Source organism: Petaurus breviceps, unplaced genomic scaffold (assembly GCF_028583685.1).
Source record: "Petaurus breviceps papuanus isolate PSGF00001 unplaced genomic scaffold, PetGlider_PUasm1.0 77, whole genome shotgun sequence".
NCBI classification, from domain to species: Eukaryota; Metazoa; Chordata; class Mammalia; order Diprotodontia; family Petauridae; genus Petaurus; species Petaurus breviceps.
This window is the reverse complement of record NW_027186492.1, coordinates 4,744,752-4,766,008: the sequence shown is the minus strand read 5'-3', so window position 1 is coordinate 4,766,008 and position 21,257 is coordinate 4,744,752. Positions and strand designations below refer to the sequence as shown.

Sequence of the window (21,257 nt, the reverse complement as noted above, 5' to 3'; positions counted from 1 at the left end):
AGCTACAGTGTTCTATTACCTTCTATCAGGTATGAAGCAAAGAATGGAAGGGAAGGGAGGGAAGGGGGAGCAGGTTACTCAAAGGTCCGGGAACAGATTCCAATAGAGAAGATATCACAGGATTTGGAAAGGGTCAAGTGACTTGTCATGGCTTGGCCAATGGCGAGGAAGCGTCAGAGCTAGGTCTTTCTGACTCTAAGCCCGGAGCTCTTTCCCCTCTTGCACATTTCCCTTCAGTGATTACATAAGCAATAATAATAATGGTGAAGATAAGAAGTGTCAGCATATAGAAAGAGTCTGCAGGGTCGGTGGAGGTTGGGCTTACCTTTAGTGAGGAGTCTGCATGGGATGGAGGTTATCATTGTTCGGTCATTTTTTCAGGGGTGTCAGACTCTTCATGACTCATTTTAGGTTTTCTAGGCAAAGATGCTCGAGTAGTTTGCCATTTCCTTCTCTGGCTCATTTATACAGATGAGGAAACTAAGGTAAACAGGGTGAAGGGACTGGTACAAGGTCACACAGCTAATAAATGTCTGAGGTTAGATTTGAACACACAAAGATGAGTTTTCTTGATTCCAGACCCAGTGCTCTGTCCACTGCACCACCTGACCTCATTTATTTACTAGCCGTGTGACCCTGGACGAGGTACTTAATGTCTCTGTGTCTTAGTCTCTTCGTTAGCAAAATTGAGGGGAAGATATAAAAGATCCCTACCCCTTAATGGTCTCTAAGTTTCCTTCCAACTCTAAGTCTGAGATTCCATGACTCCTGAGATTGTGGGAACAAGAACCAGGTTCATAAGGGTTGGTACGAGAATGTAAAAATCATGAACATCAGGGAATGGATGCCACTTGTGGGGGAGGACAGGCACCCTGTTGGTGCTAGACAAAAGAGGGAGTGGGGAAACAGCACCCTGAGAGTATCCTAGCTGACCACTTCTCTCCTGGCAGTACTTGCTTGACGTATCAGACTTGGAAGGCTGGTTTGGAGAAAAGCGGCCTTTGGTGAGCAGCCAAGACTATGGCAAGGACCAGCTGGCCACCATCAGCCTCATCAAGAAGCACAAGGTACTTTCTCCTGGGGAAGCTCACTAAATACAACCCCAGAATATTTCATGGGGTGCTGTAGCTGGGATGGGAAGGGAAGGAAATAGGGAATTGCATGCTCTTTTAAAATCACATCACAGTAATTCTCTGTGATTGCACAGAAACTGCATATGGAACTGCAAGTCTATCATGTACAACTTGCTATTCCTTTAAAATATATAATAAAGTTATCATGAAAATTTTTTCTTTCTTTCTTTTTCTTCCTTCCCCCACCCTTGAGATGACCGCCATTACACACAAATAGGCATATACCTATATGTGTATATATATATATATATGTACATATATATGCAAAATAATTCTACACATGCTTCTATTTATCAGTTCTTTCTCTGGATGTGGATAGTGTCTTACTTCATATACTGCCTGAAGGCTAGGTGTGTTATATTTCATCTTTTCTCCATGATTCTCTAGTATATTGGGGGCAATTATCCATTAGTTATGTTCCTTCATTTTCAGGGGACTCAGCACCCCAGTTCCATTTAACCATTTATAGTAAGATTAGCTTTTACCGAGGGATGCTTACTTCAAAGGTACAGCAAAAACATACACACACACAGCCCTCCAACACCTGGGGGGAATAATCCCCCCTTATACCTGCTTCACTTTCTGTTGAGGGGAGGGAAGGAGGATCAGGTTCACAGCTTAACTCAGTTCCTCTAAAATATTTTTGTGGTCATTTTTTTTGAGTCATTTCAGTCATGTCCATGATCCCATTTGGGGTTTTCTTGGCAAAGATACAGAAGCAGTTTACCATTTCCTTCTCCAGCTCATTTCACAGATGAGGAACTGAGGTAAACAGGGTTAAGTGACTTGCCCAGGGTCACACAACTAGTAAGGCTGTATTTGAACTCAAGTCCTCCTGACTCCAGGCCTAGTTCTCTATCCAATGTGCCACCTAGCTGCTTCCTCTATAAATGCCACCAAGCTCCAAGTCTAAAATCTCACTGGGGTACTTGAGTCCAAGTACCCTGGCTTCTCAGGGCTTTTTCGCTTAGGCTGACAGCAACATATGACCTGGACTATAAGATTTCTATGGATGTAGCACCTGGATCATCAGATGCACCACTCCCTGCACTCAGCACTTAAAAGGACAAACAAACCAGGACCACTGTGCCTCCATACCTCATTCAGGTAGACTTAAAGATGTGCCATAAGAAATGATGAGTTCGGGGACAATTAGGTGTTGCAGTGAATAGAGCACCTGCCCTGGAGTCAGGAGGACCTGAGTAAATCCAGCCTCACACACTTGACACACTTACTAGCTGTGACCTTGGGCAAGTCACTTAACCCCAATTGCCCTGCCTTCCCCCCCCAAAAAAAAAAGAAATGATGAGCTCAATTATCTTAAAGAAACATGGAAAGATTTGCACAAAATAATAAAGAGCAAAATGAGCAGAACCAAGAGAACACTGTATACAGTAAGAACAATATTGTTTTAAGAACAACTTGGAGCAAATAGTCCTTTTGAGTATTATAAATACCCAAGCTAAGTATAAAGGACATATGAAGGAAGATATTATCCACATCCAGAGAAAGAACTGATAAACAGAAGTATGTATTGAGTGATTTTACATACATACATATATATATATATATATATGCCTATTTGTGTCTAATGGTGGTCATCTCGAGGGTGGGGGTGGAGGATGAAAGAAAAAAAAGAAAAAATGTACGTGATACCTTTATTATATATATATATATATATTTAAAGGAATAACAAGTTGTACATAATAGATTTGTAGTTTCATGTGCAATCATCTTTTTATTCCATAAATTAAAAATAAAATAAATTTAAAAAAATAAAGATGCTGGTAGTTCTGGTTATACAGCCAATGGGAAGAGAGCGCCCACCCATGTGAATGTCTTCTCCCAGAAGCAAGTCCCTAGAATTTTCCATATGGGTACTCAATAAATGCTTGCTAAATGAAAGAATAAATGATCTTGCTACTTATCCCTTCCTAAGAATCCAACCCTGTACTAACACAGTCTCTTGCCATCGGATCCCATGTCTACAGGTCCTAGAACAGGAGCTAGCCCTCTATGGGAGCTTTGTAGCAGAGCTCGTCCAGACAGGACAAACCCTCAGCAGCCCTGGGTCCGCTGATGAGATCCATATGCCTCCAGGACGGCTACAAAACCAGCTTCAGGAGCTGAAGGAACTGGCAACCACAAGGTGAGAGCCACACAACTGCTCTGCAACCTTCTTCCCCCAGCTGGGCAAAGTGGAGCCTGCTTGGGGTAGGCCATTCCTCTAGCAGTAATTAATAATAATAAGTAACATTTACATAGTACTAACTACGTGACAAGCCCTTTCCAATAATTATCTCATTTGATCTTCACAACAACCCTGGAAGGTAAGTGCTATTTTCCCCATTTTACAGATGAAGAAGCTGAGACAGACAGAAGCTAAGTGACTTGTCCAGGGTCACACAGCTAATAAGAGTTTGAGACTGGATTTGAACTCAGGTTTTCCTGATACCAGACCCAGCGCTCTATCCACTGTGCCACCTAGTAATACCACCTTGAACCATGGTCCCCTCCAGATATTTTGGGAAAGGGACAGGCCTCTAAAAGGTACTCTTTTCCTCTTCTAATAGGCGCCGAGGGCGGGCACTAGCCAAGCAGGGAACTATGACCACCTTCTTCCCTCCCATTCCCACTCCAAGTCATCGTCCTACTCTCCCACTATAGGGGGAGCCATTGTGGTACATGGGCTTCAGAGTCAGAGGACCTGGGTTCAAATCCTTCCTCTGTCCCTTACAAAGGGTGTGATTTTGGACAAGTCTCTTGACTTGTCTGAGTCTTAGTTTTCTTGTATGCAAAAAGAGGCGGTTGGACTAGATGAAGATGACCTTTGGTGGTCCAGTGGTCCATGCCATCAGGAAGACCTGAGTTCAAGTCCCACCTTGGCCACTAACTTACTGTGTGACCCAGGCAAGTCACTTAACCTGCCTCAGTTTCCTCATCTGTAAAATGGGGCTAAGAATAGTGGTTACCTCACAGAATTATTGTCAGAGTCAAATGAGATTATATAGGTATATTATATATATATATGTGTGTGTATGTAATATACATAAAGATATATAATAATTAATAATATACAGTATAATATATAATTCAACATTATTAATATTAATGATATGATGTGATGTGATATAATTAATAATATATAATAATATATATTATATGAGAGAACATATGTGAAGTGTTGCAAACTTTTAAACATTATATAAATATACTGGCCCTGGAGTCAAGAGGACCTGAGTTCAAATGTGGCTGCAGACACTTACTAACTGTGTGACCCTGGGCAAGTCACTTACCCCCAATTGCCTCCCCCCACCAAAAAAAACCATTATATTAATGCTGGCTATTATCATTGTTGTTGTTACTAAACCTATTATGCTATGATACACAATTCATCAGCTTTCTCACACACACACAGCCCTACTAAATGGCCATATATCATCCAGCTATGTAGTTGTGAATGAGACAAGTGGAATCCATCCCATCACCCTCCCTGGCTAAGACCAATTGGCCACTGTGGGGTCAACCTCTGATGGGACCAGGGGGGTTGTGACCACAGAGGCCATCGGCTGGAGGAGGAGCTGAGGCTACATGAGTTCATCCAGGAGGCTGAGGAGCTACAGGGCTGGCTGGCCAGGCAGAAGCAAGTGGCCAGCAGTGAGGAAGACCCAGGGGAAGACTACGCACATGTGCTGGTGAGGAAGAAGGGGAGTGCCCAAGGTCAGGTTAATGTTAACAAGGGAACCCTGGAGAGTGTGAGAGCAGGCATGCCCCAGAAGACTGGTGGTTCCCAGTTCTGCTCTGTGGAGAAAGATGGGCTGTGTCCTTTATGGAGAGGCTAGAACCATAGTAATCAGGGCAGAGAAAGAAGAGGAAGTCAGCCAGCTTTGGCGGAGCCTCATCCCTTGGCCAGACTTCCCAACCCCACACGGAGCAGGTAAAACCCCCGATCTCTAGTCTTTGGTCTCCCACCCTTTGGCACTCTTGAGTTCTTGGCCTCCCACTTACACATACTCATATAAGGAACCTGAGAGGTTGTATGGACTATGCCAACTTCCCAATCTGGTACCTGAGGCTGCATTTAAGGAGGGCCACAGTGGAAACAGCCCTGGTCTGTTTCCTCATTTGTAAACTGAAGGGGTTGGATTTGGTATCCTCTAAGATGCCTCCCAGCTCTAAATTACTGACCCCATGAACGGAAGGTAACCTTCTCTCTCCACCTGTCTTTCCACTCCTCAGCACCTCCAGGCCAAGTATGAGCTGTTTCAGCACCAAGTGGAGACAGGTGGAAGGCAAGTGGCATCCTGCCAACAGTTAGCCGAGACCCTGCTGGAGGGCCGGCACAGTGCCACCCAAGAGATCCGCCAGAGGCAGCAGAAACTACGGTGAGGAGCCAGCTGGCCGGGGCTGAGAAACAGGCAGACCTACAGGCACTGGGGCAGGGCAGTCCTCACAGCTAGTGAGAGAGTAGGCCCAGAGTGTTGGCAATGCTCTGAGAACCAGCCATCATCACTGGCGACCCCACGGGCTTCTAGGAGAAAGGAAGCACCATGAGGCTGTCCTCCTGGGGCAGAGGGCTGTCACTCAGGGGGACGGTGCTACAGCTAGGGTGGCAGGAAGGTCAGGAGGCTGAGGATTCAGAGATACAGTCTGGAGAAAGAAAGCATGCCGCTCTACACTGTACACTCTGCTGTTGTCCAGTATCCAGCCATGTCTTACTCTTAGTGACCTTCATATGGCAAAGATACTGGAGTGGTTTGCCACTTCTTCCTCCAGTGCATGTAACACCAAACTGGAGGCAATGGAAAATGATCAGAGAAACTGGTATGGTAGAAACTGATGCTGGAATCAGGGGAGCTGGGTTCAGATCCTGCCTCTGATGATTCCCAGCTGGGTGATGTTGGCTAAGTCCCTTAGTCTCCCTGAGCCTCCATTTCCTGATCTGTAAAATGGCAGGCTTGGACTAGATGGCATGGCCTCTGGGGTCCCTTCTAACTCTAGAGCTGTGATCTGATTTTCAAAATAGACAGTATGACCTCAAAAAAGTTTACAATCTAATGAGCAGAATAAAAAGCACATATTTAAAAAGATCTAATAAAGCATATTCAGGGCAACCACAGGAATGCTTTGATAATAAACTATTGCTAAATGTTATGGGATGGTGCAAAGGGTGATTGATTTGGAGTCCTATAACCTAACTTGACTATTTACTTCCTGTATGACCCTGGGCAAGTCATTTAACCTCTCTGGAATTTAGCTTCCTCATCTGTAAAATGACAGGTTTGGATCAAATGTCTAAGGTTCCTTTCAGCTCTAAATTATAAAGTGCTCCTATGAACTCAAGAGACAGTAAACATCATGGAAGGCTTGGAGTAAAGGAGAGAAGAGGGCAATGTGATGATGGAAGCATAGATGGAGGGCTGGGAGGGACCTCAGAGGCCCATTAGCCCAACCCCTTCATTTTTGTTTCTGTTTAGTTGTTTTTCAGACATGTCTGACTCTTTGTGACCCTTTTTTGATGTTTTCTTGGTAAAGAGGCTGAGCTAGTTTGCCATTTCTTTTTCCAGTTCATTTTTTATAGATGAGGATATTGAGGCAAACAGGGTTAAGTGACTTGCCCAGGGTCATTTACCCAGTAAGTGTCTGTGGCAGGATTTGAACACAAGTCTTCCTGACCCCAGGCTCAGCACCGTATCTGCTACACCACCGACCTGCCCTTCATTTTACAGATGAACAAACCTAGGTTAAGGTCACCTAGCTAGGATTTGAATCCAGGTGTCCAGACTCTAGGGCCAATGTAAGAGTTTGGGGTGAGTTTGATGGGGCTCAGAAAGAAGGCAAGTTGGACTAGACTAAGGTTCCAGATGGGGATCAGTGAATCATAAGGATGGTTACCCAACCCTTGTGTCCCCCTCACAGGAGTGCGTGGGCAGAGCTGTGGGAACTGACCCAAGCACGGGGCCAATCACTGCGGGATGCGGAGACAGTGCTCAGGATTCACCAGGACCTCACAGATGCCCTTGCCCACATACAGGTACAATCCAGGGAGAGGTTTCTTTTTGGAGTAGAGGCCCCTCTCCCCCTGCCCCCATTCCTTGTCCCTCTCCCCTAAGACAGGTGGCACATTGGATAGCGCTGTAGAGTCAGGACCACTAAACTCGAATCTTGCCTCATTCACTGGCTGCATAACCCCAGGCAAGCTGCTTAATTCCTCTCTGCCTTAGTTTCCTCATCTGTAAAATGGACATAATAACACCTACCTCCACCTATTATTAGGATCAAGTGAGCTCCTACATGTAAAGCACCTTGCAAACATGAAAGAACCATACAAATGCTTACGATCATTATTTAGACAATTCTTTCTTCCCAGGAGAAAGCCACAAGCCTTCCAGATGATATGGCGCGGGATCGACACGGGTCCCGGGCCCAGCTCCGGCGGCATGAGGAGCTGGAACACGAGCTCTCGGGCACTGAGCAGCAAGTAAGTCAGCTACTGCTACTCCATGGCACCCCTCATGCCTGCGCCCAAGAACACTAGCACCCCGCTGTGCCTTCAGGTTCCCTGTACACATGCAGACCCTAGAGAGGCAGCATGATGTATCAGATCAAGGGTAGGACCCAGAGCTAGGAAGCACTGGGTTCAAGTCCCACCGTGGACACTTTCCAGATGTGTGACCCTGGTCAAGTCACTTCATCTCCCAGAACCTCAGTTTCCTCATCTGTCAAAATGAGGTGGATCAGTTTGTAAGGTCACTTCTAGCCCTAACCAGATCTAGGATTCTGTGAATTCAGGGGATCTCCAAGACTGGCTCTCGTGTGCACGAATGTGGACCTGGGAGGCGGGGGGGGGGGCACAGTTTGTACACCTGAGCTATGCTTATGTCAAAATAGGTCGAGTCATCAAACAGTTATTATGCACTTACTGTGTTCCAGGCATTGTATGATAAACTGATAATACAAATATTAGCAGAATGAAAGACTTCTTTCTGACCTCGAGTTGCTTAGAAATCTAGAAAGATGAGGGCAGTTAGGTGGCGCAGTGAATAGAGCACCAGCTCTGGAGTCAGGAGGACCTGAGTTCAAATTCGACTTTGGACACTTGACACTTAACTAGCTATGTGACCTTGGACGAGTCACTTAACCCCAATTTTCTTACCTTGCCCCCTCCAAAAAAAAACCAAAACCTAAATGGGGTCACAAAGAGTCAGACACAGCTGAAAACCAATAAACAAAAAAACAGCATAATTAGGGGCAGCTAGGTGGCGCAGTGAATACAGTGCTGGCCCTGGAGTCAGGAGGACCTGAGTTCAAATTTGGCCTCAGACACTTAACACAAAAACTAGCTGTGTGACCTTGGGCAAGTCATTTAACCCCAATTGCCCTACCTTCCTCCCTCCAAAAAGAAAAAAAAAAAAAGAAATCTAGAAAGATCAAGGGAAAAAGGGAAGGGGAAGAAAGTAAAAGAGATGAAAGTCCTTGGGGTGGGGGGCGGGGCATGTCACCAGTACAGCCTGGAGAGGCATGAAAACAGGACTGGATATTCTCCTGAAAATGGAGGTTCTGGGAGGAACCAGTCCATCAGAGGACTTTGGCTCCAGAAGCAGAAGGTTGTTAGAAAGCGAGAAGTCCAGGAGTGGAGGGACCAGGGAGAAGAGGCTTCTGGGGCATTGTAGAAAAAAGCCTTGGAGGCCAGGGGTGTACTCTGGAGAGGAGTGTGAGGACTGGTCCCTTCCCTCTGTATCTATGAAACCATGCACCCCCTACAGACAGATATCCCTTGGATAGGGCTTGGTAGTGCTTCTTTTTCCTTTCAGGGAAGGGATATCTTTAGGGAGGTTGGGTCCCCTTGCTTCCATGTGCCTGCTGGGCCCCACAGCCCCAACCTCTCCAGAGAGCTGACCCCTGCCCTTCCTCAGCTGCAGGAGCTATTGGATACAGCTGATGAAATGCAGAAGTTGCGCTCCAGACCTCAGGCTGAGGCCCTGCAGAGGCAGCAGGAAGCTGTGGTACAGAGCTGGGAGTCGCTGAGGCTGCGGGTGGAGAGGCGTCGGCGAGAGCTCGAGCAGGCCTGCTTACTTGCAAGCTTCCATACTGTGGTGAGAAATCCCCAGAGTGCCTTGGGAGAAAAGACATTGGGACTTGGAGGGACAGGATATAGAATGTAAGCTCCTTGAGGGCAGGGGAGATTTTTTTTTTTAACTTTGCATCGCCAGGGGGTAGCTAGGTGTTGCAGTGAATAGAGCACTGGCCCTGTAGTCAGGAGAACCTGAGTTCAAATTTGGCCTCAGATACTTAACACTTACTAGCTGTGTGACCTTGGGCAAGTCACTTAAGCCCAATGGCCCTACTTTCCCACCTCCAAAAAAGAAAAAAAACTTTGCATCCCCAGCACCTAGCACCTTACATACTTGTTTTGGACTAGACCTGGTTTGGACTAGGAGGGATGGAGTATAGATTGTAAGCTTCTTGAGGGCAGGGGTGATTTCATATATTAACTTTGCAGTCCCAGTACCTAAATACTTGTTTTGGACCAGACCACAGGAGTGGGGAAACTGGCCTTCTAGGTCCTTAGGTGTGGCCTCAGATTTTACAGAAGAAATCCTTTTATTAAGGGAATTTGTTTTATGGAGTTTGGATTCAGTCAAAAGGCTAAGCTTGAGGACCTAGAAGGCCACATGTGGTCTAGAGGCCACAGGTGTCCCCCGACCCTTCCAGACCAGACCTATGATTTAATTGATATTGGAACTTCAGGTGAAGACCCTCCCTTTACTAGGGCTGATCTGCACCTTAGCACTTTAGAGAAGTTCCTAGGGCACTGAGAAGTAAGTGACTCGCCCAGGGTCACACAGTATGTGTCAAAGGCAGAACTTAAATCCAGATCTTACCAACTCTGAGGCTGACTCTCTGTCCATGACACTATCCTATCTCTCAAATGGAATTGAGGGTGTTGTGTATAGAGCACAAAAGAGAATGCAAATGTGAGTTGTATATGGGGCCAGTTCAAGAATACTTGTGGGCAGCCAGACAAGTAGGTACAACATGGGAGGCATGATCTTTGAGAAGGTAAGCAAAGAAGTGCTCATTTAGGGGGCCAGCCCAAGGGACCCAAAAGTGGTATACTTTTTATTATATAAATTTATATAAAAATTTATGTAAATTTATATAATAATTTTATTATATAATTACTGCCCTCTTATGTACTACGGATATGACCCAGTCATTAAGTTCTTACCATGTTTAGTACTAGGCTGGGTGCAATGACAGATGCAGAAGGGTAAGACATGATCCCTGCCCTCAGAAAGCTTATAATCCATTTAAGGAGATAGGAATAACGTACTTGAAACAGTAACTAATATCATCAGACAATACATTCTTAGTTGGGGGGAGGTAGGGACCATGAGTGTTGTCAAGTTCAGAGAAGAGAAAGCAGAGAAGGCTTCCTTGAATAGTCAGGGAAGGCCTCAGGCAGGAAGCAGGACTTTCTGGAGTGGAGTCATGAAGGAAGAGTAGGATTTAGGGCAGGTAGAAGAGAAAGGAGAGGGTGTTCCAAGGGGCGGCACGGGAGAAAGCACGGGGAGAGACAGCAAGGTAAGAATAAACTGGAGGGACAGTGATGAAAATGAGCTGGCTAGAGAACAGGGAGGATTGAATGCTAGAAAGTGGTAGATTATAAGGTTGACTATAGACAGGGAAGCCAAGTTCTGGAGAGCCCCCTCAGCCTCACACCACAGGCTCTGAGCTGCCCACATCTGGAGAACCAGGTAGTATCTGAAAGGAGCGATGGGAGACAGCATGGTACAGTGGGAAGAATGCTGTACTTGAAGGACCTGAGTTCAAATCCAGACTCTGCTCCCTGACCATCTAGGTGAACTTGGGCAAGTAATTTAACCTCTCTGGGCCTCAGTTTCCACATCTGTAAGATGAGGTGGTTGGATGAAATGATTTCTCAGTGACTTATGGGAACCTGCAGACCAACTCTGATAGCTGTACTTATGTGTACCTGGGGAGGTTTGCTGGGGAATACACCAGAGCTCTGCTTATGTGAGAACTGGCCCTCTGCATTCCTGCTCATAGCTGACTCCCTGTCTGCTCTCTCTGGGGGGTCCAGATACAGGAGTATTCAGCATGGGCCACTGGAGTTAGGAGGGAGCTGCAGGCAAAGGAGACCTCCCGAGATGCCAGCAGCAGCCACTTGCAGCTCAGTGAGCACCAGGACGTCCGGGCCAAGCTGGAGGACCGAGAGGAGCTGTACCAGCGAGCTGTACGGCTAGGACAGGGGCTGCTTCTTGAGGAGGGAGCCCCCACTGAAGAGGTAGCTGTTTGCTCCAGGCTCTCCCCAAGGCCTTCTTTCCTGCCCCATTCTACCCCTTTCCTGCCTTATCTAACCCCTCCCCTACTCTGATGACATCCTGGTCAAGACCTAGGAACACAGAAGGGGCTTGCCCTGATACCTATAAGAGTTTAGGAACACCACTGTAGAGCTCGGTGGGGCCAGCTAATCCAAATTTCCCTGTATTTTTTTTATTTCTTTTTAAATTAATTTGTTTACTTTTAGTTTACAGGATTCAATTCCACAATTGAGTTTCACATTTTGTCCCCCTCACTCCCCCTCCCCCATGGTGGCTTATAGTCAAGTAGAGGATCTGTAAATACTCTCACATTATACATTAGTCAGGTTATAAGGACGGATTGTATGGGATGGAATGAAAAATGGTAAAGAGGACATAAAACCAAACAAGAGAAGGAAAAAGATCGGGTATTTTGCTTCCACCTGGATATAAAAGTTCTTTCTAGTTCTTTCTCTGGATGCATACATTTCTCTCCATCATGAATCTTTTGGGATTGACTTATATCACTGCATTGCTGAGAAGAGTCCAGTCTATCAAAGCTGGTCATCACACATACATTGTGTCTGTAATTGTGTACAAATTCCTCCTGGCTCTACTCTTCTCACTCAGCATCAGTTCGTATAAGCCTCTCCAGGTAAAGATGAAGTCCATCTGCTCCTCGTTTCTTATAGCACAATAGTATTCCATAACATGCATATACCATAACTTGTTCAGCCATTCCCCAATTGATGGGCACCCCCTTAATTTCCAATTCTTTGCCACCACAAAAAGAGCTGCTATAAACATTTTTGTACATATGGGTCTTCCACTTCTATGATCTCTTTGGTATATAACCCTAGGAGTGGTATTGCTAGGTCAAAGGATATGAAATTATTTATAGCCCTTTGGACATAATTCCAGATTGCTCTACAGAAAGGCTGGATCAGTTCACAACTCCACCAGAAATGCATTAGTGTTCCAATTTGCCCACATCCTCTCCAGTATTTGTCATTTTCCTGTTTCGTCATCTTAGACAATCTGACTGTTCAGATGTGGTACCTCAGAGTTGTTTTGATTTGCATTTCTCTAATCAATAGTGATTTAGAGCATTTCTTCATGTGCTTATAAGTATCTTTAATTTCTTTCTCTGAAAATTGCCTATTCATATCCTTTGACCATTTATCAATTGGGGAATGATTTGTATTCTTATAAATTTGACTCAATTCTCTGTATATTTTAGAGATGAGTCCTTTGTCAGAGACATAGGTTGCAAAGATTCTTTCCCCATTTCCCACCTCCCTCTTAATCTTGGTTACATTGGCTTTGTACAGAAGCTTTTCGATTTCATGTAGTCAAAATTATCCATTTTACATTTTATAATGTTCTCTAAGCAGAGACAATTCTTTTTATTTCTTTTTCTTTTTATTTAGCAATTGGGGTTAAGTAACTTGCTCAAGGTTACATGGCCAGGTGTTTCTGGGTGGGTGCTAAGTATCTGAGCCTGGATTCGATCCCCAAGTCATCCCGACACTGGGGCTGGTGCTCTTACTCGCTGAGCCACCTGGCCACCCCTCCCATATTTTATAGATGAGGAAACGGGTCCAGGGAGCCTAATTACCTTGTCCATGGCCACAAGGTAGTTTATAAAAGATGTGGGATTTGAACCCAGGCCCTGTGACTCCAGAGTCTGTATTATTTCCATTATACTGTCCTGTGGGGAGGGGGGGGGGGAGAGACAAGAGAGTGTGGGGATAAGGCGGGGTTTACATACTGCGTCACAAGAATCACCAAACACTGGAGCTAGAAAGAGTCTTTAGGGACTCAACCTGAGATCTGTTGAATGTCCACACACAGTTATGTAACATACCATTATCCCTTCCATGTCACGGGGAGTTGAGGGCACAGCTTTCTTGCGATCTGGAAAATCCCCATAAAATGTTTTGGACCTCCTTTCATACAAGAGAAGAAGTCTGAATTTTTTTTGTTTGTTTTATGGGGTGTTTATAGTACCTTATTGTAAAATTTGGGTTAAGTATTTAGCCATAGGCTCTGTCATCTACTGGCCTTCACATGTCTTCTGTGGCTTCTGTGAAATTGCCATTTAATTTCTTATGCCAACCCACAGAACCTACAATGGGGAAAGTCATGATGTGGAAGGGACAACTGCATGTGTGTGTATAATATACACATCAACAGATGCACACATGGGTGTATATAATACATGCATGTGTTGTGTGTAGAATGTATATACATATACATATGTATATTAACACCTATGTGTGTACTCACATATATTCTGATCCTTGTATTTTTATATAATTGTTTTCTTTTGTAGCCCTAAATATTTTATTTTTGCATTTAAAAACATTATTCTGAGAAAGGCTCCATAGGCTTCACCAGCCTGTCAAAGAGGCCCATGACACAGAAAAGGTTAATTAGTCCTTTGTTAGAGATCTCTAGTCTAGCCCCCTTCTTCTGCAGAAGAGGAAACTGAGGCCTTGAGAAATTAAGTAGCTTGCCCAAGATCATACTGTTTATAGCACAATGAGTCCTTGAAACCTGACCACCCACCTCCTAGCACAGGAGTGGGGAACCTGGGGCCTCGAGGCCACATGTGGCCCTTCTAGGTCCTCAAGTGTAGTCCTTTGACTGAATCCAAATCTCACAGAACACATCTTTTTATTAAGGGGATTTGTTCTATGAAGTTTGGATTTAAAGGGCCTCACTTGAGGACCTAGAGGGCCACATGTGGCCTGAGGCCACAGATTCCCCAGCCCTGGGCTAGTCTGAGGCTCTTTCCACATACTACTTCTTCTAAGTCTTCACTAGTGATTCTGAACACACCCTCCAATGCCACCTTTCTCAGACCACTCCACCCCCACCCCAACCCAGGCTCTCTGTGTGCTCCAGATCCAGGAGAAACTGGGAGCCCTCCGGGAAGAGCGGCTGAAGGTGTTCCAGGCTTGGGAAGGGAAACAGGAGCAGCTGATGACCATGCACCTTGGACAGCTCTTCAGCAGAGACTGTGACCACTTCAATAAGATCCTCACTGCCCAGGAGGTAGCTCCCACCCACCCCCCTCTCCTCAGACCCGTGCTTCCCTGTGTCCTCCATTATCTTTCCCCCTATAAATTCTTGCTCCCTCCCTTTCCTCACATACATAAACATGTACACTCACACACATACACACTCACACACACACACTCACACACAAACACTCATTTCTCTGCTTTCTATTCTTTCCCACCTGTTTTAGAAGCAGGAAGTATGTGGACTTGATTCGATTTAGCAAATAAGTTAATGAAAAATGTTGTAGTCCCAGCGCTCCAGGAGTTTACATAAGCTATATACATAAATAAGTGGAAAAGAGATAGATTATGATGAACAAAATATCATAGGAAAAATGAGAAGCAAATTGTACCCTTCGGTGTGGCTAAAAACCCTCTCTGCTTCCTTCACCAGCTAAAGCCTGGACTGAGTTGTGAGATCCAGATTTAGAACTAAGACCTCAAAGATCAGCTAGTCCAGCCCCTTCTTTTTGCAGATAAGGAAACTGAGGCCCTGGGAGGTTAAGCAACACATACACTCATCCATCTGCTTTATGTTCAAACCAAGGTGGTTCTTCATTCTTCTCTTTGGCCCTCATCATGGGTTGGTCTAGGTCCATCTAAAAACCAGTACCTTGGAAAGCTCAGTGGAGGGACTGGAGAGGCTGATCCGGAAGCATGAAGCTTTCCAGAAGATTCTGGCTGCCCAGGATGAGAAGGTGATGGGCTCAGAGGGAAGCAGGCCATCAGGCATGGAGGAACATGGAGAAGCCCAAAAATGGGGAAAATTGAGTTAAGATGCTATGAGTTATATGTGGGGCACAGGAGGTAGACAGGGTAGGTGAGGGACCAACATAAAGTAAATGCAGAGAGGCCAAATGTTGACCTAAATTGGTTTCTCCCAACACCCTAGAAACCAATTTAGGATCACAAGAGTCTAATTTTAGATCTGTCTGGTACCTTTGAGGCTACTGACTCCACCCTTATTTGATAGAAGAGAAAGCTGAGGCTCAGACAGGTCAAGAGCCCTGCCCAACATCACACAGCTAGGAAGTATCTGAGGCAAGGTTTGAACCCAGGGCATTTAAAATCCAAGTACAACACTGTCCACTGTGCCATGCTGTCTCCTAGCTATCCTTGGAGAGATTGTTCGGCCCAATGTAGGCAATATGATCTATTTGAAAAAAAAAAAAGTACTGAGATCAGAGACAGGAAGAAACTAATTTTTAAATATTGGCTTTGACAAATACTAGCTATGGCCCTGGAGAAGTGATTTTTACCTCTCTGAGTCTCAGTTTCCTCATCTGTAAAATGGGATTATAATATTGTACTACCTACTTCACAGGGTATTGTAAAGAAAACATGTGGTGCTTTCTTTGAGTGCTATAGAAATGTGAGTGGAGGGGTGGTTAGTGGCACAATGAATAGAGCATTGGCCCTGGAGTCAGGAGGATCTGAGTTCAAATATGACCTCAGACACTTAACACTTACTAGCCATGTGACCTTGGACAAGTCACTTAACCCCAAATGCCCTGCCCTTCCCCCTCCAAAAAGAAAAAAAAAGAAGAAATGTGAGTGGATAGGGCAGTAGACTCAGAGTCAGGAAGACTCAAGTTCAAATCCTGCCTTAGACGCTTCCTAACTGGGCGATGTTTGGCAAGGCTCAAACTTTCTGCTGTGTGACCCTGGTCAAATCACTTCATTTCTCTGTTTCTTTTCCTGTAAAATGAGAATGATGATAACAGCACCTACCTCAAAGAGCTGTTGTGATCATTGATTGAGATAATATAAGTAAAGTGCCTCACAAAGCTTAAAATGCTACATAAATGTTAGTTATTGTTATTTATTAATTATTGTCATCATCATTCCTGGTCTGAAGCACCTTGGGATGGGTCTGCTCTAGGAGAGATGAGAGGCTCTGTTTCGTATCCTCCAGTCTTCCAGGGATTAGGGGTAGAGCTCGGACGGTGGGGTAACTGCTCTTTCACCTGGTCTGCTTTCTGTCCCCTATAAGCTTGTGCTTGGGGAGGTGGCATGCAGAACTAGGGATGTCCAGCAAGGCTCCGGGCCTAGAGGAGTGATACAGGCAGCAAGCACTTTTTCCCCTCCCACAGGAAGCAGCCCTGCAAGAACAGGTGAAGCATCTCAAGGCAGCTGGGGTGCATGAATTGCTGAATCTGGTGCGGCAGCGAAGGAGGCGAGTAAAGGAGCAGGCCCATGCCCGTGGGGAAGCCCTGCGTACCACCCTGTTGCTAGCAAGTTTCACCAGGGACGTGGCTGAGGTTAGTACCAGGGCTGGACCAGCAGGGCAGTAACGGACAGGACAACTGAAAAGAGCAGGGCCCAATAGGCTGGGGGCTCTGAACATTTGAAGGAGCCCCCAGCCAACTCCAGAACCCCTACGACCTCACCTTGAGAGTTGGATGGCTCCTTCTGTGTCTCCTCCCCTGTGAGCCCCTCTCTCAATGACAGCAAGCCCCTCCCCTGAGCCTTTAAGGAACTTCTGCCTGGATGACTACTGATACCAGCTAAACACACCAGGGGAACTGCCCTACCCTGGAGGTTCACAGGCCCAGATCATAAGTCTGATTCATTATCCGACAAGCTCTCACTGTGTGCTGGGCCTTGTGTGAAGAGCTGGGGATGCAAAGAGAGGTAAAAACATATGATCCCTGCCCTCAAGGACTCATATTCCAATGAGAGAGACAACCTGCAGATAACCATCTACTTTCAAGATATTTATGTGTGTGTGTATGTATAGTGTATATACACATGTGCACACATATATACTTACATATATGTGTCTCTGTGTATATATACATACATATACAATACACATATACACAAGACATACCTATAAACACATGCATATATACATATATATTATATATAGTAAATGGAAGGGGAGAAGGCACTGGGGGGAGCAGGAAGGGGAAAGTCCTGGGTGGGGGTGGGGGTGGGGGGACAGGAGTTAGGAAAGACTCCTAAATCCAGCAACCAAAACATGTTATCTGATTTATATAGAGTCTGTCTAGGCCTAGGTAATGGTAGACTGTCCCGTATAATACTCACTGGGGGTGGCATGCAGAACTAGGAATGTGCAGCTAGTGGGCCCAGGGAACAATAAAAGTTACATTAATTAGAACTAACCCTGCCCCTGCCTTGCCACTGGTGTGTCCAGGCAGAAGACTGGATTCAAGAAAGAACTCAACAGCTGGAAGAAGCAAGCCCATGGGGTTCTGGGGACCTGAAGGACAAGCTGAAGTGCTTACAGAAACATCAGGCCTTTGAGGCTGAGGTCCAGGCCCATGAGGAGGTTATAACCCATGTCACCAAGGTAAAGCAAATAGCTATCAAAGAACTTCATACTCTAATTGGTGAAGAAAATACATTCAAGCAACTTTTGTTGTTGTTGAGTCACTTCATGTCTGACCCCTTTGGGGGGGGTTTTGGGGAAAGATACCAGAATGGTTTGCCCTTTCCTTCTCCAGCCCATTTCACAGAGGAGGAAACTGAGGGCAAACAGGGGTTAAGTGACTTACCCAGGGTCACACAGCTTGTAAGTGTCTGAGGTCGGATTTGAACTCAGAAAGATGAATTTTCCCCATCCCAGGTCTAGTGCTCTATCCACTAAGCCACCTAGCTGCCTAGGTAGCACTGTGTTGGTAAATGCTTAACAACCTACTCTCTGAAAAGAAAAATGTGCCCATGGAAGACTTTTAAGTTTAATCTGCATTACTGATATTTTTCTGTCATTTTCTAAAGTCTAGACAATCAACAAAACAAAAAAATTGAGCCCCTGATTTGTAGCATGTGTTGATTTCTGGAGTGTAAAATGCTCACATTGCAAATTTAACAGTTGGCTCTTGTGAGCCTGTATGAACTGGTTCCAGCACACCCTGCCTTTAGGAGAATTCACTTGCAGGATGAATGGAAAGCACTGGGGCCCCTGAGAGAGCAGCTACAGAGTAGATGGCAAGAACCAGGAGCTGTTAGACTAAATCAGGCCTAAGGAGTGACCCACCAGCACTGGGAAGGGTGGGAAGTCGACACAAGGGTTGGAGTGGAAAGCAAATTCTGGGTTCTCTCCAGCAGGAGTGTAGGATGCAGGAGGGGGCTCAGTGTCCAGCTGGGAAGAAAAAAAATGACATTATCAGGAAGGTTGGGAGCAGGCTCTGGAAGTTGGGTCCCACTTGAGGGAAGCAATACTTTAGGGACAAGGGACCAAGAAGACAAAATCTCCTGGTGCCTGACCTTCACTGCAGAAGGGAGAAGTTCTCCTGGCTCAGAACCATCCTCGGGCAAGAGAGATCCTGGAGAAACAGCAGAGGCTCCAGGACCACTGGAACAAGCTGAGACAGGCCATGGTGGCCAGGGGCAGGGGCCTGGAGGACAAACGGGATTTCTTAGAGTTTCTGCAGCGTGTGGACCAAGTAGAGGCCTGGATTAGGGAGAAGGTAGGAATGATTTCCATCTATGCTTATGTATCTATGTATTATATAATGTATATATACACACACATATGCATATACACACAGATATGTTTTATGTACCTATAGATACACACATACACAAGTATATTCCATATTATATCATTGCTACTCCCTTATATATTTTCTATATCTACATATATTTCTATATAGATATTGACATATAACATTATATCCTCTATTTATATGTCATATGTGATATCATTATCATATTATGTATTTTATATCTGTAAATATATCCATAGATACATTAATATAAAATGTATTCTGTAGCATTCTATTATATATCTATTAATATATCAATTTTTATATATATATAGATATATCATGTGTCTTTATATTGTATTATACATAACACTATTATATTTTTACATATCTATATCTATAGACATAAATATATTTTATATAAAATATATCTATATAGAGGTATGTATCTCTGTATAAATATATATAATTTGATCTAGACCTATGATTGTGCCATTTCAGAGAACTCCCATTGTGGAAATTCCCTCTGCCAAAGTAGATCAGCAACCCATTTATTAGTCAACTTATAGTATGAATGAATGAAAAAGCTTTTATGTGCCAGGCATATAACCTCTTTCCTCCCAGGAAGTGATGGTGAATGTTGGAGACTTGGGCAGAGATTATGAACACTGTCTACAACTCAGCAGACGTCTGAGTGAATTCCGAGGCACTGCCTTATGGGTAAGAGGTGTAAGAGTTATAAGGGATATTGGGTAGGGAGTGTGAGATGCTTATGAATTAGGGATTGTAAGATGCCTGTGTGTAGCAACTTCTATATCTTAGAGCTTGCTGCATTCTCCTCTCTTCCCCTAGACTGAAATGCCCATATTCCAAACATAGCTGTCCCAAAGCCAACCAAAATCATCTGAGTCTTCCAACCTTTTCTTTCTAAGACCTATCCCTCCCCCTTTTTTCCCCAATACTTCTCTTGTTGCTATTCCTGCCTTTGCCCCAGCCCCCACCTCCAGTGTTCTCAAGCTGTCAAGAAAATTAATATAATTAACGTGTTACCAGTCAGATAGTAGCGACTTATTACTTACCCCATTCTGTGATATTTGCATTCTTTTTGGGGGGAGAGGGCAGTAGGGGTTAAGTGACTTGCCCAAGGTCACACGGCTAATAAGTGTTAAGTGTCTGAAGCCAGATTTGAACTCTGGTCCTCCTGACTCCAGGGCCAGTGCTCTACTCACTGTACCACCTAGCTGCCCCTAATATTTGCATTCTTAAAGAAGATTTAAGAGAGGGATAGTTAATGCAAATGAATGAATTTCTAATGGTAAAATTGCAGAAATTGTGACACCTGGATAGGAAGGATATTTTTGGACATAGATGCTTCACATAAGTATAATATTGATTTATTTAGGGAGGAGGGAAGGCAAGGCAATTGGGGTTAAATGACTTGCCCAAGGTCACACAGCTAGTAAGTGTGTCAAGTGTCTGAGTCCAGATTTGAACTCAGGTCCTCCTGACTCCAGGGCTGGTGCTCTATTCACTGACCACCTAGCTGCCCCAATAAGTATACTATTTAAAGCAGTGCTGTCAAACTCAAATAGAAATGGGGTCACTTTGAATCTGGTCTCAGACACTTGCTAGCTGTATGACCCTGGGCAAGTCACAACCCCGGCTACCTCAAAATAATAATAATGGAAATGGGGCCACTAAACCTTACCTACATTGGTGCAATTTGATTTTGAAAATCACATTTTAACATTATGTTCTTTGTATTTTTATTTTGCAAAATATTTCCCAATTCTATTTTAATTTGACTCTGGGTCAACACCCCTAACATAGAGGACCACTTAATTAGACCATCCCTAATCCCAAACATGGAAATGGGTCAGATTCCTGGAGGAAAAAGAGATGGACTTGAGAATCAGAAGCCCTGGGTTCATATCTCACCTCTGACACTACCCGTGTGACCTTGGACAGGTCACTTAACCAACCTGTGCCTTAGCTTCTTCATTTATAAATGGAGAGGGTGAAATAAGTGACCTCTGAGTTCCCTTCCAGCTCCAGATCTATATTTTTCTGACCCTGTGGTCAAAAGAAATCCCTAGGGCTGGACAGTTGAGAAAACTCTGAGAGCCTTTTTAGCTCCCATGCTCTTTCTTGCTTTTGACTTATTCATCCAAGAAATGTCTCCACTTCATACATTTCAATTAGTCACGAAACTGGCTTTCTCATATCTCCATAGCTACCTTACCTCCCCCTTGCTGCCTTTAAAAAGGTCTTTTT

General features: G+C 44.7%; 1 protein-coding gene across 1 annotated transcript in view; it reads left to right on the top strand.

The window, feature by feature from the left end:
• The window catches only part of SPTBN5 (spectrin beta, non-erythrocytic 5), an 85,693-nt gene that overhangs the window by 34,420 nt on the left and 30,016 nt on the right, over positions 1–21,257 (top strand). The window contains exons 14-27 of the mRNA XM_069105667.1: positions 951–1,067; positions 3,125–3,282; positions 4,693–4,828; positions 5,373–5,518; positions 7,053–7,167; positions 7,504–7,614; positions 9,050–9,229; positions 11,242–11,445; positions 14,372–14,521; positions 15,123–15,227; positions 16,623–16,790; positions 17,690–17,845; positions 18,774–18,965; positions 19,608–19,703. Coding sequence (XP_068961768.1) covers positions 951–1,067; positions 3,125–3,282; positions 4,693–4,828; positions 5,373–5,518; positions 7,053–7,167; positions 7,504–7,614; positions 9,050–9,229; positions 11,242–11,445; positions 14,372–14,521; positions 15,123–15,227; positions 16,623–16,790; positions 17,690–17,845; positions 18,774–18,965; positions 19,608–19,703 — 2,034 coding nt within the window. The remainder of the gene's footprint in view (positions 1–950; positions 1,068–3,124; positions 3,283–4,692; positions 4,829–5,372; positions 5,519–7,052; positions 7,168–7,503; positions 7,615–9,049; positions 9,230–11,241; positions 11,446–14,371; positions 14,522–15,122; positions 15,228–16,622; positions 16,791–17,689; positions 17,846–18,773; positions 18,966–19,607; positions 19,704–21,257) is intronic.